General features: G+C 48.2%; 1 protein-coding gene across 8 annotated transcripts in view; it reads right to left on the minus strand.

Moving 5' to 3' along the window:
• Positions 1-18,163, minus strand: part of nfixb (nuclear factor I/Xb) — a 609,152-nt gene that overhangs the window by 69,666 nt on the left and 521,323 nt on the right. For 7 of the 8 annotated variants that reach the window (XM_085971683.1, XM_085971682.1, XM_085971684.1 and 4 more), the window contains 2 exons: positions 16,191-16,322; positions 12,893-13,083 (listed from right to left, as the gene is read on the minus strand). In XM_085971683.1, the coding sequence (XP_085827809.1) occupies positions 12,893-13,083; positions 16,191-16,322 (323 nt within the window). The remainder of the gene's footprint in view (positions 1-12,892; positions 13,084-16,190; positions 16,323-18,163) is intronic. The other variant, XM_085971686.1, reaches the window with a different exon arrangement.

Below are 18,163 nucleotides of genomic sequence, written 5' to 3' on the forward strand. Positions count from 1 at the left end.
TCCTGCTTCTCTGGAAAGCCAGATATCGGCTGACTCCTACTAAGCTGGCCCGCAAATCAGGTCGGGGGTCGCGTGGGGGCGGAGAAAAGAATATCGGACGGGCCGCGGTCCGGGGGGGGGGGGGGGAGGGGGGGGCGGTCGGGGTCGGTGGGGGGGGGGTCCGGGGGGTCGAGGGGGGGGGTCGGGGGTCGGTGGTGGGGGGGGTCCGGGGGAGAGAAAAGAATATCGGACGGGCCGCGGTTCGGGTCGGGTCGGGAGAAAAGAATATCGGACGGGCCGTGGTTCGGTTCGGGTCGGGTCGGGGGGAGAAAAGAATATCGGACGGGTCACTGCAGCTATCGGACGGGCCGCTGTATTGTTGGGTTCACTCTCCCGGTACCTCCTTCACACTGCCTGGCTCGGCCTGCAATCTCCTACCCAGGAGGGAACTCTGTGACCCTCTGCCCTGCTCAGCGTAAGTCGTGCGCCACTCTGGTCATGTCGTGCGCATGACTTACGCTGAACAAAAAAACTTTCGGTTTTTAGAGGTTTTCGGAAGTTCGGATAAAGGATAGTCTACCTGTACTGTCAAATCTCAACTGCTCTCTGGTCGGGCACAGCACGCCAGCTTAAACCCCTGCCCGTTGGTGTCCCGAATGCCAGTCACATTTTTTTTACGTTCATAGATGGGATAATCGGCTCCTTGTAATGCAAAAAAAAAAATAACAAGTGGAATTTTAATCATTCCCGGGGCAGTTCAATAAGCCACCTAGAAGCTTGCTTTTTTCTTAACTTCAGTTACAGGATGTGGGCATCGCTGGCCTTGAGGTGGTGATGGTGAGCCACCTTCTTGACAACCAAGTGGCCAATTAAGAATCAACACCACATTGCTGTGGGGTTTGGAGTCACATAACGGCCAGACCGGGTAAGGATGGTAGATTTCCTTCCCTAAAAGGACATTAGTGAACCAGATGGGTTTTTACAAAAATCTGGTAGTTACATGGTCACCACTGACTGATACTAGCTTTTCCCCTTCCAGATTTATTTAATTGAATTTAAAGTTTTCCCAGCTGCTGTGGTGAGATGTGAACTCTTGTTCCTTGGATCATGAGGTCTAGGCTGCTTGGATTACTAGTCTAGTAACATAACCACTCTGCTACCGTTCCTGTTTTGACAGTGGCTGTGGTTATACTGTCACTGGTGAGTTGGTGAAGCCATCTCCTCCAGATGGTCTCAGACTACATAAAAAAGTTAGAAGCGTTTTCAGATCAGAGATTTCTCCACCTAGGTGTACCACAGTTTTGCACTGATGCAACGTGAAAGATTCATTGCAACAATGTCAATTGGAATATGGCTGGTGGTGTATTATAGCAGGGTGTTTCAAATGGTGACCTCTGGTGACGCACTCGGGGTACCTGCCCCGGAGTTATGACCTCATCCGATGATGTGACAAAGCGAGATTCACGTCAATGTGGGCAGGCCCACAACCTTAGGCCAGTGCAGCAACAGTTTGGTTTGAACTGCGTGTTAATTCAACCCCCTCATACTACGCATTTCAGTAACGCCTCCAATCATTTCAACAATGCTCACTGCTGAGACACACATGCTAGTTGATCTCGCATGGGGTTGTACACAGGGAGTCAAGATGAAGTGTAGCCTTCAGGTGAGCAGGGGGTAAAGGTCAGGGGATAATTGGACTGGGCCATGCAAACATAATTCAGTCTCCATTTTCAAGTCAAACACTCTGGCCTAGAAATTGGGTTTTGGCGCAGCGACGGCTTTAGCGCCGGAAGTTAGTGCCGGAGCTAAGTCGCGCTGGGCGGGCCAAAAATTCACTAGTTCTGCGCCCAAACGGCTGCCGGCGCTGCTGAAAGCTGTTTGCGCCTGAAAACTGGCGCTACGCGCTGAATTGCGGCGCTATTCCGGCGCTGCGGCGCCTGCTGCGGTGCAGCAGGTTCGGGAAGTGCAGGCCTCCTCCTTCCCTTAAGGAGGAGCTGCCTGCACCCGGCCGCGGCCCGCGAAAATCATTGTAAAAATGAGCCCGGCACCTCGGACAAGTGCCGGGCTTGCATCTGTCCCGGGGGGGGGGGGGGGGGAGAAGTCCGGGGAGGGAGCTGCGGCCAGGCGGCCGGCGGGAAAGCGGCCGGCCGCCGCGGGGCCTTAAATGCGCCGGCGCAAAGTCCAGTAAGGCACCTCTGCCAGAACGTTGCTTGCGGCTGCCACGGGCGAGGCGGCCGCAAGTCAATTTCGGAGTTCGGGCGGGTTACCATGGCAACCAGGACGCTGCGCACACCGATGACGTCATCGGTGCCGGCGCAGCGCTAACGGCCTAACGCCGATTTAGGGACCCACTCAATTTCCAAACTGGCCATAACTCCGGCGCTAGGCCCTCTAGCGCCTCAAAAGCGGCGCTAAGCCTACCGAATTTCTAGGCCTCTGTCCTTATTTTGATTTTTCCATTCGTAAATGCCTATATCCACATTTATGATGGTAACTGCCTATGTCAACTTGTCACACTGTAATTCCACCCTCCTACCAGTGGTGGTGCTGCAGCGACTCCAGTGGGGGAGTGGGGGGGTGGTATAATTATAAATATAGACATTGGAAATGATAATGACCCAAAGTTGACATGAAGCTAATGCTGACGTAAGATTTTTAATGTATTGCAGATTTAAGCTAAAACTAATTGCTTGCAATTCTTTGGGGAGCTGGGGGTGAAACTCCCCCGTCAATAAATTTTCTGGAAAATTCAATTTGAGTGAAAATGGGAATGGTGACTTTGAGGCTTAATTTCTCCGGGTCGTCTGATGTTTGCATTGAATTCCTTTGGGTGTTTTTTTTATTGCAGATGTTAACCCATTTATTAAAGATAGGTTAATGAGTCCATTAAAATGTTGGCCAAGGGAATTTTACTCAGACCTGTTAACCCATGCGCTGCCTCTTTTTGGTAAACGGGTGAGATGTCATGTTCTTCATCGTTTTTAGAGTAGCGCTGATGGTGAGACTCCCTGTTTAAGTGTGTCCTAGCTAGAGTTTAATCCGTACAGTTAAGATGCCTGGAAACATGGCTGAAATTCAACCAAGAGGTTCAAATAACATCATAAACCAAGGGAGAGGAAGAAGAGCGCCCTGTGATTGCCCTCTGAATTAACGTGGATTATCTTTTTTTTCTCTATTGTGTAAACTAAATATTTAGTGGAGAAACTGTTTCCACTGGCAGGAGGGTCAGTAACCAGAGGGCACAGAGTTAAGATAATTGGCAAAAGAACCAGGGTGGAGATGAGGAGAATTTTTTTTAACGCAGCGAGTTGTTGTGATCTGGAATGCACTGCCTGAAAGGGTGGATGGAAACAGATTCAATAATAACTTTCAAAGGGGAATTGGATATATACTTGAAAAGGAAAAATTTACAGGGCTATGGGGGAAGAGCAGGGGGAGTGAGACTAATTGGACAGCTCGTTCAAAGAGCCAGCACAAGCACGATGGGCTGAATGGCCTCTTTCTGACTGTATGATCTTTTAAAAAGTAAATGGTGTAATATTGCCATCTCCTTGCAGCAGGTTTGGACCAGATGTACTGAGCCAGCAGTTGTGTCATGGTAGTGACAAGTTCTAATAGTGCTCATTGCTGAGGGTAGCTCATGGCCAGATCTGTAATGCAATTAATCCCATTTAAATGCAACCCTGACCTAAGTGTAAATTTCAATGTGCTAAACCACTTCTTGTTCTATCCATTGTATAGAATTCCCATAGACCAGGACCTCCCTGTCCACCCTCATTCAGCAGAATGCCCTTCCCCATTTAGTTCTATTGCATAGAATTGAAATGAACCGTGTAACTTCCATTTACTTTCACTGTGTATACTCCAATGGGCCAAACTCCTTCCCATTCACTCCCAATATATGGATTCTAATGGACCAAACTCCTTCCCACTCACTCCCAATATATGGATTCCAATGGACCAAACTCCTTCCCATTCACTCCCAATATATGGAATTCTAATGGACCAAACTCCTTCCCATTCACTCCCAATATATGGAATTCTAATGGACCAAACTCCTTCCCATTCACTACTAATATATGGATTCCAATGGACCAAACTCCTTCCCATTCACTCCCAATATATGGAATTCTAATGGACCAAACTCCTTCCCACTCACTCCCAATATATGGAATTCTAATGGACCAAACTCCTTCCCATTCACTCCTAATATATGGATTCCAATGGACCAAACTCCTTCCCACTCACTCCCAATATATGGAATTCTAATGGACCAAACTCCTTCCCACTCACTCCCAATATATGGAATTCTAATGGACCAAACTCCTTCCCATTCACTCCTAATATATGGATTCTAATGGACCAAACTCCTTCCCATTCACTCCCAATATATGGATTCCAATGGACCAAACTCCTTTCCATTCACTCCTAATATATGGATTCCAATGGACCAAACCCCTTCCCATTCACTCCCAATATATGGAATTCGAAAGAATTCCCATTCACTCCCATTGTATGGAATTTGGTTGGACCAAACCCTTCTTATTCAATTCTATTGCATAGAATTCCAATGAATCAAACCCTTTCCCATTAACTCCCAATTGCATAGCACCTCACTGAATTAAGCCCTTATCATTCTGTCCCATTGCATTATCACCTCATCCCTATTTACAAGAGTCGTGCGTTTGACGAACTTGCTGATTGTGGAAGCTCTCAAATTTTTTTAGCATTTGTTGTAATTATATTCCCTGAATTTCCTGCTACAACGGCAGATGGGGCTCTCCCCAAGAGTCCCGACAGATTCTGTAAGTTGCTCGGTGATTGGCGCCTCAGAAGGTTTGGACGTGTGTCCGCAAAGTCAAAAACACCCGAGGGTTTATTGAGACCCTTTCTACAATATATCGAGTAACTAGCAGTGTCTGTACATCGGGTTGACCTCGGTTCCTCAGAAGACATTGTCAGCTTGCCCAGACCTGATGTGCACATCGGTCAGAAAAGCTAGAAAATCCAAACAATGTTGTATTCGTCTTCGATGAGTCTTTTTTTTACACACTTAACAGTGACCAGCATATAATCGAGTTGGGAGTGACATAAGGTCTTCTGGGTCCTTTGCTTAGTCTGATTTCCTCCTATCCCCTGCAGAAGGTGCTGATTCGTGCAAGGGTACTGACATGAATCAGTCATTCATGAAAGAAAGACTTATTAAATAATACTGAGCGGCCTGCGGGTGGTGCTGTCCAGGGAGAGTATAAATACTCGGGCACGGGCCCAGCTTGCGCAGGACATTCTTAACAGGAACTAGTGAAGGACACAACTAGACCTCCATGTTGTAAAACAGTTGATTAAAGCTTTGTTTAACGCTTAGATCAAGTGCCTAGTAGTTTTCTTACATCAGGGGGGTGGGGTGGGGGGATAGAGGGGGCCTTTGCCCTGCCCTGCCCATGCCTTGCCTATAGAGCTTCCATTCTTCATGTATGAGCCTGCACCGTAAATGTCATCAGGTTGCGCAGCCATAAGTATCAAAGGGTGTTGGGGGAGGGGGGGATGGGGGAAGCAGGCAGGAGATCGGGGTTAGCCCACGTGTCTAACGTGGAGGAAAACACCGGGCACGGGACCTGGAGGGCCGAAGGGCCTGCTTCTTTGCTGGAACCGTTCCACGATGAGCATCAGGGGGCCGAGCTTGACCAAGCATACTTCCCCGGCAAGGATCGCCGGGCAGCAGTCAGGAGCGGGAGCGCTGGTCGATTTTTCCCCTAGTCCCGCTAAAACCAAATCTAAATTCCCCCTGTTGCTCCTCAAAGTGAGATTAGCTAGCTCGACGCAATCAGACCTGGGACCTTCCTGATTGGTGTAGCTCCATGGTGTAGTTTGAACGGAGCCAGCCAAGTCAAAACGCCACGGCAGTCGGGCGAGTGATACCCCTGCAGCTAAGCAAGGGGAACCCAATCATCTCCAGTTAAAATACCTGACACCTCCTAACTGGGTCTCCTAAGTGCAAGTGTTTGCTCTTAGTTATTTTTCTTTAAACTGTTAATTCTTGGTTATGCTGAATCGCTGAATGGATAATTACAGGGCAGGCACAACAATAATTAACTATTTTAATGTGAAGTTTATAAAAATTTCTCGCCAAAGTGCAGTGTCTTGGAAAAAATAGCTGTGTGTTTAGCAGGAGCCCATTTCTTCTCCGTTAACTGCCTTTCTTGGTAGGCATTGTAATATCAATAATAGGTTATCATTCTAAGCTAATTATTTGGAAGTTTATTGAAATATTGCTGATTAATTTACTGATAGAAATTGATGCTGTTATCACCTTGAGGTTTGAGTCTCCCGCCTCCATCCTCCGGAGATCAGAACTTATCCAAAATGTCACAGCAAGTGCCCCCACCCACACAAAGTTCTCTCCTCCTCCACGCCCCCCCGGCGACCATCATTCGTCAGCACCACTGGCCTCCCAGTGCACCAGCAAGTTAACTTTAAGATCCTTGTCCTCACTTTCAAATCCTTCCATGGCCTCGTCCTTCCTACCTCAACAAGCTTCTGTTCCTCTGACACCGGTCCACTCTTTGCCTGCCCGCTCCTCCTGCTCCGTCTTGGAGCCATTCCTCCCGTCCTCTGGAACATTCTCCCCAACTCCATCCGCCTCCCTTCAGTTCCCTGCCTTCGACGGCCCATTTCCAACTCCGTTTCATTTTTTTTCCCCTCCGCTCCTCATCCTCAAAGTCCACTTTTTGCCCCACTCTGTAACAGGGGCCTTGAGACCTCTTTCTGCAGCCGAGAGGCACCACAGCACCCTTAGTTGTGACCAATCTGATTTGTTTTTTTCTCATTCTCAAGATATGGGTGTCTCTGGCAAGGCTGGCATGTGTTGCCAATCCCTAGTCTCCCTGTTCAACTGAATGGCTTGTGGGTCACTTCAGAGGACAGTTAAGAATCAACCGCATTGGTGTGGGGACTGGAGTCACACGTAGGCCAGACCGGGTAAGGACGGCAAGATCCCTTCCCTAAAAGACATTAGTGAACCAGTTGGCTTTTGAACAACAATCTAATAGCTTCACGGTCAATTTTTTTTTTTTACTGATGCCAGATTTTGTTCAACTCAATTTAATTTCTCAAATTGCCATGGTGGGATTCGAACTCGCGTTATTATTTACATATGTTATTTACATAGGTTAACAGCCCACATCTGAGCCATTCAGGCCGGAAAGGCCCCAGGTTTGAGCCCCAATCCGTGCTGCGACTCGTCAGGGACCTCGTAGGAAAATCGACCAAGGTTTTTCATTGCTGATTAGTGATCCCAGCTGGAATTCCGCAAGGACACTGGGGTGAGGTTTGCATTGGAGCTGGCTGTGATACCCCCTCACCACCCCGCCCCCTGCGTAGTCAATTAACCTGCTGGCCCTCACTCTCTCGGCTCAAATAATGGCCACTTGGGCAAGGGTACTGAAGGGTGACCAGCTCCCAGCAAGGAGTCAACAGCTTCAAGAGAAGAGGAGAGAAGATTGGTGGGAGTGGCCAGACTATCACAATATTGTTGCGGCAGAGAATTCAAACAAAAGGTTACAAACAAATTTGCTTCTTGCAAACAGGAAGTAAAGGAATAATTAATATTGTTCACAAAATGGTAGCAACAGCAACACAACAGAGATGTCTTAAAAGGGAAATGCGCATTGATCTTTCCACAAAGCACTTAAGCAAATAAAACTGCTTTAAAGAGTGAGTCTCACTGTCAGGACCCTTTTAAAGAAACAAAATAGCTAAACAGGCTGTAGATCATTTCTACATTGCTGCAGAGTGATTTGTAGAGTTCAGGGGAGCCCAGTGTGTAAAAGCACCGACGCAGTGGTATTGAGAGAGTGCGTAACAAAAGCCCCACCGAGTTCCCTATCTCGGCCAGGGGCTGGGCAGCTCTCACATGGACGTCGGGCAGTTTGTCATCAATGCTTAGGAAGGACAGGGAAAACTGTGCCCGGGGAGTCAACATAAGAACATAAGAACATAAGAAATAGGAGCAGGAGTAGGCCAATCAGCCCCTCGAGCCTGCTCCGCCATTCAATAAGATCATGGCTGATCTGATCCTAACCGCAGGCTCGGGCCGCACAGCTCCCAGAAGACAGTGAAAAGCATCTCTGGGAGGGAGCTTGTCATAGAAACATAGAAGATAGGAGCAGGAGTAGGCCATTCGGCCCCTCGAGCCTGCTCCGCCATTCAATGCGATCATGGCTGATCATCCAATTTCAGTACCCTGTCCCTGCTTTCTCCCCATACCCCTTGATCCCTTTAGCCTTAAGAAATATATCTAACTCCTTCTTGAATATATTTAATGAATTGGCCTCTACTGCCTTGTGTGGTAGAGAATTCCACAGGTTCACCACTCTCTGGATGAAGAAATTCCTCCTCATCTCTGTCCTAAATGGCTTACCCCTTATCCTTAGACTGTGACCCCCTGGTTCTGAACTCCCCGGCCATCGGGAACATCCTTCCTGCATCTAGTCTGTCCAGTTCTGTCAGAATTTTATAAGTTTCAATATTTTTTATAAGTTTCAATAAGATCCCCTCTCATTCTTCTAAACTCCAGCGAGTACAAGCACAATTGTCGGTACGTCTCTTGCCAGCGAACTTGCCTGAAGTAAACCTAGCTCTGGGACGCCCGTGAATCGCGATAAAGGCAGAGGGGAGTTTACCTCTGAATTCATAAAGCAGCTGGGATGGGTTGCTGAGGCTAAAATGATGAGAAAACTGAATTAATGTGTCAGCATAATGACGCAGTCACAGGAGTGACCTGACCCTGTGTCATGTTTTTCCTGTTGTTAAGACCACTGAAACAGCTAACATCGGCACAAAAAGGGGACTTTCTATTTTGTACTCGTGCCGGCTTTCTGGTTAGAATTACATAGAAACATAGAAGATAGGAGCAGGAGTAGGCCATTCGGCCCCTCGAGCCTGCTCCGCCATTCAATGTGATCATGGCTGATCATCCAAATTCAGTACCCTGTCCCTGCTTTCTCCCCATATCCCTTGATCCCCTTAGCCTTAAGAAATATATCTAACTCCTTCTTGAATATATTTAATGAATTGGCCTCTACTGCCTTCTGTGGTAGAGAGTTCCACAGGTTCACCACTCTCTGGGTGAAGAAATTCCTCCTCATCTCAGTCCTCTTGGCCAGGGGGCTTTCATCTGCAGGTATCTCACCGGCAGGGTCATGGTGAGTGGGCGTTGGACTGGGAGAAGCCACTGATGTCATCAAAAATTCACAATTTATACAAAAATGGATATTTTTAAAAATAATCAGCAGAAATAAACAAGGGTGTTAAGGCAGATCCTGACTCCTGAGCCGGGATTTTCTGCTTGGCATTGTTTTAACCCAGGCTTTATGCCCAGGTCGGTCGTGTAACACCTTGATCTACAGCCAGCTGGGTTCAGAGTCTGAAGTTCCCTACATCGGGGGAAAGATTTCCTCTGTGCGCTGTGTGTAACAGAACCATAAGGCACTGGTTCACCACACACAGAGCACAGGTGAAATCTTCCCCTCGCGGCGAGTCGTCGAGATCAATCATTCCATCGAGGACGCGTGTCCCGAGCAAGATCCAGGCAAATCTCCAGAAAATGCTGGAAACACTCAGCAGGCCAGGCAGCATCCGTGGAGAGAGAAACAGAGTTAACGTTTCGGGTCTGGGACCCTTCATCAGAACTGGAAAAAGCTGGAGGTGTAACAGATATTAAGCAGGTGCAGAGACGGGGGTTGGCGGCGGGTGGGGGGGGGGGGGGAGTTAGGAGGGGAGGAAGGAATTGAAAGAACATGCTGTGAAAATGTTGCAAATGGGAATGGCAAAATCATACTGCATGAAAAATGGGGGCAGGGATTATTATCTGAAATTGTTGAACTCGATATTGAGTCCGGAAGGCTGTAAAGTGCCTAATCGAAAGATGAGGTGCTGTTCCTCGAGCTTACGTTGAGCTTCATTGGAACAGTGTAAGAGGCCGAGGACAGAGAGATCAGAGTGGGAGTGGAGCGGAGAATTAAAGTGACAGGCAACCGGAAGCTCAGGGATTGGAACAATGTAATAGGCCGAGGACAGAGAGAGAACAATTTCAGATAATAATCCCTGTCCCCATTTTTCATGCAGTATGATTTTGCCATTCCCATTTGCAACACCTCGGTCTCTGCGCCTGCTTAATATCTGTTACATCTCCAGCTTTTTCCAGTTCTGATGAAGGGTCCCAGACCTGAAACGTTAACTCTGTTTCTCTCTCCACGGATGCTGCCTGGCCTGCTGAGTGTTTCCAGCATTTTCTGTTGTTATTTCAGATTTCCAGCATCCGCAGTATTTTGCTATTGTCCAGGCCTATCTCTCTATGGGAGCAGGCGGGCGGGTGTTCACCACTGGACCACCCATGTTTGCTGCCTTGTAGCCAGTTGTAGAACCACACAGGTTGTTGGCCCGATGTCAGGTGCCCCGGAGCTTTCTTATGGCCATGCGGGACGGTACATGTAACGCAGCAGGGCGGGCAACCAAATGAAGGAGGGGCACTGGGCTCCCCCTTTCTGTTTGCCGTTGTCCTGAAGACTCGGACTTGCGTTGGCACCCTCTGTACCTCACCCAAATGCCCACTCACCACATGTGGGCCGAGACAGCGAGTGGGCAGACAGGCTATTCTGTTGTGTGGGCATCACATCAAAACCTGGGGATAGGATAGCATCGTGGTTATGTTACTGGACTAATAATCCAGAGACAAGAGTTCAAATCCCACCACGGCAGCTGGGGAATTTAAATTCACTTAATTAAATAAATAATCTAGAGTCCAGAACCAGGGTCACAGTCTAAAGGATAAGGGCTAAGCCATTTAGGACTGAGATGAGGAGGAATTTCTTCACCCAGAGTGGTGAACCTGTGGAATTCTCTACCACCCAAGGCAGTTGAGGCCAATTCATTAAATATATTCAAGAAGGAGTTAGATATACTTCTAAGGGATATGGGGAGAAAGCAGGGACAGGGTACTGAATTTGGATGGTCAGCCATGATATCATTAAATGGCGGAGCAGACTCGAGGGGCCGAATGGCCTACTCCTGCACCTATCTTCTATGTTTCTATCAGTAATGGTGACCATGAAACTACCGGATTGTTGCAAAAACCAATCTGGTTCACTAATGTCCTTTAGGGAAGGAAATCTGCTGCCCTTACCCGGTCTGGCCGATAGGTGACTCCAGACCCCACAGCAATGTGATTGACTCTTAACTGCCTGTCTGAAATGGCCTAGCAAGGTACTCAGTAGCACTGCGGGAGTACCTTCACCACACCACAGGGCAATTAGGGATGGGCAATAAATGCTGGTCTTGCCAGCGACACCCACGTCCTATAAATGATTTTTTTTTTTTAATTCTATACTCAATGGATGTCCACAGTATGGAGTTCAGTTAAAATACTCCCTACAGCCCTTCCCGTTGTTGCCATCAGAGAAATGAATTCCAGGCCAGGGATCAAAAAATGGGACCCATGAAATATTTTGGAAAGCCTACACCCAAGTTGCAGTTTAAAATGTAGACAATCAGGTCCATACTGTGGAGGGTTCTCAAACGCTCGCCATGTATTTACAAGCCATTTTGGTCATAATCTCTGACTCTGTAAACTGTGACATTTATGCATCAAATGATGAGGGGCCTAGATAGAGTGGATAGGAAGGACCTATTTCCCTTAGCAGAGAGGTCAATAACCAGGGGCCATAGATTTAAAGTAATGGGTAGAAGGATTAGAGGGAAGTTGAGGAGAACTTCTTTCACCCAGAGTGTGGTGGGGGTCTGGAACTCACTGCCTGAAAGGGTGGTAGAGGCAGAAACCCTCATCACATTTAAAAACTGCTTGGATATGCACTTGGGAGTGCCATAGCCTGCAGGGCTACGGACCAAGAGCTGGAAAGTGGGATTAGGCTACGATAGCTCTTTTTCGGCCGGCACAGACACGATGGGCTGAATGGCCTCCTTCTGTGCTGTAAATTTCGATGATTTCTATGACATACAATCACCTTCCAGCTGGGGTCATGGGATGGCAAACCTAGATACAAGGGGGGCAAGCTGCCCAGAGATGCCCATAGTCAACTGAAGCATGAGCCACAGCTAAGATCAGCTAGTTCAACCCAAACCAAGTATTGAACCTGGGACCTCCACTCGTCCAAATACAACTCCGTACCACCCTGGGTAGTGCACATACCCACTGAGCCACCGGAGAGGGTGGGGACTAACAGAAAACAAATTTAAGAACGCAGCATCGAACCAACTCATAAATCCTTCTCGTGGTCTGAGGGAAACTCACTCTTTAATTGGCGCAGGAAGAAATAGAAAGAAAGAAAGACTTGCATTTCTATAGCGCCTTTCACGACCACCGGATGTCTCAAAGCGCTTTACAACCAATGAAGTACTTTTTGAAGTGTAGTCACTGTTGTAATGTGGGAAACGCAGCAGCCAATTTGCGCACAGCAAGCTCCCACAAACAGCAATGTGATAATGACCAGATAATCTGTTTTTAGTGATGTTGATTGAGGGATAAATATTGGCCCAGGACACCGGGGAGAACTCCCCTGCTCTTCTGCGAAATAGTGCCATGGGATCTTTTACGTCCACCTGAGAGAGCAGACGGGGCCTCGGTTTAACGTCTCATCCGAAAGACGGCACCTCCGACAGTGCAGCACTCCCTCAGTACTGCACTGGGGTGTCAGCCTAGCTTTGTGTGCTCAAGTCTCTGGAGTGGAGACTATGAACGCACAACCTTCGGACTCCGAGGCGAGTGTGCTGCCCACTGAGCCACGGGCAGACACTTCACATTTTGAGCGCTCAATCACTAACTTCTAGAAGCATTTATTTTTTTCAAAATTGCAAAAAACAGATGTAGAAAGCAGCAGAGTAAAAGCTGGAGCCTTACGTTTAGATATCCCACCTGTCCTGTGGCCTGGCTGGAACTGTCGGAGCAGATCAGCTGGACAAACTCTTTCAGCGGGTCTTGGCTGGTGTGGTGGTGGTAACGGATGGTTGGGTGGGTAAAGTAAGGGCTTGGCTGCTGGATAATGGAGGATGATGGGAAATGGATGGCGGAAGCTGGCGCTCGAGGACTTCCTGCGAAGGCAAAGGCAGTCAGAAGCTCAGGAGTGATATCGGCAACTAATACACAGGCATGCCAAAAGTGAAGGAGAACCGGTTACAACGCTGCCCTTTCAACTCTGGGTTTGACCTCAGCAAGGGGCTGATGGGAAGTCACTTGTCTATTCTCTCTCTCTTTCTGTCAAGGGCTGCAAACTTACCCCCAACCACCCTACCCCCCACAGCACAAAAACTGTCCCACTGGTTCAGCTCAAATTGGCACTCAGTTGTCCAAGAGGCTGGTGTGGGGAGTCCAAGTGCCGCATTGGTCCATCTTAGGACACTCTCCTGAGACTGGGCTCAGCTTATTGAGGTGGGACAGGGTGAGCTTTTCTCTTGCATCGACCCTGTTGACCCTGGATTGATAAGGTGGGAAGGCGGCCTATTCCCAGCACTGACATCACCTTGGTGAGCGCGCGCAACACAACTTTGATCACCTGGGGGCGGGGTGCGGGGACGGGGGCGGGGGGTCGTAGAGGAATTCTCCAGAGTAAATTTTTTTTTTCCTTATTGGGCTTGGGGTTTTTCTCTAGTTATTTAGCCTCTCCCGGGAGATTATGTGGCTGCCGGAGGCGGGGGTGGGGGCTGGGAGTGTTTAGTCTGCTCCTGCCCATCATTCTCGTATTTTCGTATGTTACCAAAGGAAAAAAAGAAAGAACTTGGAGATACATGGAAGAACGAGCCATTGTGGGGCCTGTTCTATAAATAGAGACTCCGAGCGCATCATAACGTGCAGGTCAGAAGCTTAAACTGTTCAGCTACATGAGAAAAATAACTAGACCGTAGTCATTTACACTGTATATTCCTGAGGGTAATAGCTATGATGACCCATTAGGTAAATCTTCTGTATTTTGGGGCTGTCCATTATTTAGCTGGTCACTGTGCTTTAGCGCTGGGTCCTCCGTTGTCCCTGGGGAGTTGCTGTGAAGAGGTGCTGAATGGAGGCCAGGCCCTTCCTTGTGGCGGAGAGGGAAAACCAAATGAAGAGGCTGTTCCCATGCGCCTCGTAATGACGGGCTCTCAAGTGGTAGCAGCAGAGGACTTGGAGCAAGTCCGCTATCCACTTGACCAACAGAAGGACCAACGGGGGGGAATAGGGGATCCTAAATGCTCTCAAGAAATTTTAAAAAAAAACAAGCTTCTCCTCTGACATTGGTGCATCAGAGCACGACAGGAAATCACAGTATTCACGGCCACGTTCCTCGATTGTGATCAGTTCACAAAATGGTCGGCCAATAGTGCAAGGGAACACGCTGCTCACCGGGATGAAGCTGTCAGTGATCCCCCACGCAAACTGGGCCATGCTTGGGAAGATACTGCGCACACACACATGCAGCATTCTGCCGGTGGATCTGTCCACCAACAGGCTACCGTGTCAATCTACAAAGGGCAGCGAGCTTCGTGAGCACGTGTCGGACTTTGGTTGGAGGAAAGTAAAGGCTTGACTCCATTTCGCCACCACGACCTCCCTTGCACACAGTGCAATGAGGCGTTCCAATACAATTCATGCGAGAGAATAATTCGTATGCAAAGGATTAAAAAAAAGGTTTGCCAACCTTTTTTTTTGAAGATGTTGCCTCTTTAATAAAGGTAAGCGTCCAGTAGTGGGGCTGTAACTTTCATGAGTGATGCTTGCCTTGCAAAGGCCCCCCGGGCAGAGGTTCGATTTTGGAGGAACTCCTGCATTTTGCTAGGCATTGCTACTAAATAACTGCTGACTTAATCTGGTGTCAAATCCGTACAATTATGATCGTGAAAGGGCACGTTTCCAATAGGCAATGTAACAACAGTTGACAAAAGGATCAGGGATCAGCTATTCCCATTGTGTAGGTGTCCTTACACTGGATTCCCTCGGGGCCCCGCGCAATTGCACGGTGCTAACCCCACCCATTGGAAACTCTGCAAGGGGATTAAAATCTATTTTTTTTCTCCCCCTCGCTGTGGCTCTGCTGGTGCCTCCAAGGCAACTGAGGGGATGGGTGGACTGACGGCATTTTTCCAGGCCTCCACGATTGGCACTCGGAGCCAGGCTCCAGGAGGCACGAACAACTCTCCCTCCTCTTTCCTTTCTCGCCTTGTAGGACGACGCATGGTCCGCACCAATACCTCACCGCAGCAGCGCGAGTGCGATCAGGAACTCAGAGCAAACCTGCATATTCCTGCTCCCCAAGGCCGCCCTCCACTCTGTAAATATGCGCTTTCCTAATATAATTTTTTTTTCCTATGTTCGGGCCTCGACCGGACCAATGTACCACCTTGATCCCTGAAATGGTGTGCCATCCTGCTCCTATCCCAGTACCCTTCAGTCATTGGATGCCAGGTGATTCCCCAGAGCATCCAAGCTATCTCCAACGCCCAATTTTTGGGCTTCCACGGAAGCTCAGCGTAATCTCGAGGAACAGCACCTCATCTTTCGATTAGGCACTTTACAGCCCCCTGGACTCAACATCGAGTTCAACAATTTCAGATCATAACCTCGGCCCCTATCATATATATATATTTTTTTATCCACACTTTTTGTCTGTGTCTTTTTTTCTTCTCTCCCACAGGGCAGCTGTCTTTCACTCTGCCAGCGCAATTCACACTTCATCCAGAGCCATCCTTTGTCTCTTAACCTGTCCCATTACCATCTCCTCTCGCCTTGAATATCTCTTAATGTCTCTTAACCTCTTCCGCCTTCCATCCTATCACAGACCTTCCCTTTTGTTCTTTCATCCCCTCCCCCATTTCCCAGCCCCTTCACTTGCTTAAAAATCTGTTCCATTTCCTGCTTTTTTCCAGTTCTGACGAAAGGTCATCGACCTGAAACGTTAACTCTGTTTCTCACTTCACAGATGCTGCCCTGACCTGCTGAGTATCTCCAGCATTTTCTGTTTTTATTCCCAACTTTCCCTTCTTGTGGTAAAGTGGCGTCACTCTTCCAGGCACCTCTCTCTCTCTCTCTCTCTCTCTCTCTCCCAGGTACAAGATTGGGATCAAGACTCGACGTGTTGGCACGATCCGCGGTAACGTGCGCCTCAGAACAACTAAAGCCAAGGCGCCTGGTTGCGCGGTCAAGGATAGTCGCGAGGGTTTTTCCTCACCTGGTCTGGTTCCTGCTATCACGGGCAGTGGGTGATGCGTGAACGCCATTCGCGAGGAGACGGTTTGCGAGGGTGTCCCGCTGCCAAACTCGTGCTTCGCCGACTTCTTTAAAGAAGTGGGTGACGTCATTCCTGGGAACAAATGAGCGACACGTCAAATTTGAAGCCCCTTCAGCTGCAAAGACACCCCGTCACCGACTCGCCGATTCACAACGCTTAGGCCCAGTCACCCAGGAGACCAAATGCAACTGAGACGGGCAAGTTTGAACAGCGGACACCAGGAGATTGGAACTCACAGAATCCTGGTTGGTGGTAATAATGGGCTTTGTTTGGTCTACTTGGCTAGCTCTACCATTAGCAAAAGTTTGTCCAGAAAGTTCACAAACCCACCTAACAGCAGCCTGGTGTTCAAACTTTATCTAGGAACATAGGAACAGGAAGAGGCCATTCAGCCCCTTGGGCCTGTTCCACCATTCAATTACAGGAAACTCTCGATTTACCGGCAATCTCTGTTAACCGGAAATCTCTGTTAACTGGCAAAATTCAGGAGTTGGTTCAGGTAAGTTTTACTTCATATTAGTGGCAGTTCCTGGATCTGTGGCTGTGTAACTGGGGCTCCTACACTTGTTGCTAAGCAACAGGGACGCTTGGTCTGTGGCCGGAGTTCCTGCACATGTTGCTAAGCAACAGGGAAGCCTAGATTTGTTGCTGTGTACCTTTTAACTATACCTCTCTGTAATCCGGACTTTTTGATAAACCGGCACCACGCTGGTCCTGTCGGTGCCGGATACCAAAGAGTTTCCTGTAGATCATGGCTGATATGTATCTAAACTCCATCTGTCCGTCTTGGTTCCGTAACCCTTTAATATCCTTATCCAACAAAAATCGATCACTCTCAGTTTTGAAAATTTCAATTGATCCAACAGCTTTTTGGGGACAGAGTTCCAGATTTCCACTAGAGCAATTCCAAAGATTCACCACCCTCTGAGTGAAGAAATTTCTCCTTATCTCAGTCCTAAAATGGCCGACCCCTTATTCTGAGACTGTGACCCCCTAGTTCTAGACTCCCCAGCCAGGGGAAACATTTTCTCAGCATTAACCCTGTCAAGCCCCTTAAGAATTTTATGTGTTTCAATCAGATCAACTCTCATTCTTCTAAACTCTAGGGATTATAGGCCTAGTCGACTCAATCGCTCCTCATAGGGACAATCCCCTCCTCCCAGGAACCAGTCTAGTGAACCTTCGTTGCACTCCCTCTAAGGCAAGTATGTCTTTCCTTAGGTAAGGAGACCAGAACTGTACACAGTACTCCAGGTGTGGCCTCACCAATGCCCTGTATAATTGTAGTAAGACTTCTTTACTCTCATACTCTAATCCCTTTGGAACAAAAGCTAACATACCATTTACTTTCCCCCACCAGAGGAAATAGTTTCTCTCTATCTACCCTATCCATTCCCCGATGGTCGGGGAGTCCAGAACCAGGGGTCACAGTCTAAGGATAAGGGGTAAGCCTTTTAGGACAGAGATGAGGAGGAATTTCTTCACCCAGAGAGTGGTGAACCTGTGGAATTCTCTACCACAGAAGGCAGTGGAGGCCAATTCATTAAATATATTCAAGAAGGAGTTGGATATATTTCTTAAGGCTAAAGGGATCAAGGGATATGGGGAGAAAGCAGGGACAGGGTACTGAATTTGGATGATCAGCCATGATCACATTAAATGGCGGAGCAGGCTCGAGGGGCCGAATGGCCTACTCCTGCTCCTATCTTCTATGTTTCTATGTAAACACCTCAATTAGATCACCAAGATCGCAGCATCTGAGTGAAGGTTTATGTATTCAACTCCAGCTACATCTTTCCCCCTCTCAACCTTTGTCTCTGTTCATCTCCCTCATTCTGCTTTTATTTCTCTATCTTTTTGGTTTGCTTCTCCCAGCTAATGAAATGCTCCATGGACCATGAGCTTCTGGGACT

This window comes from Somniosus microcephalus, chromosome 31 (genome assembly GCF_052327205.1).
Source record: "Somniosus microcephalus isolate GS21.2 chromosome 31, FLI_Smic_1.0, whole genome shotgun sequence".
Classification (NCBI taxonomy): Eukaryota; Metazoa; Chordata; class Chondrichthyes; order Squaliformes; family Somniosidae; genus Somniosus; species Somniosus microcephalus.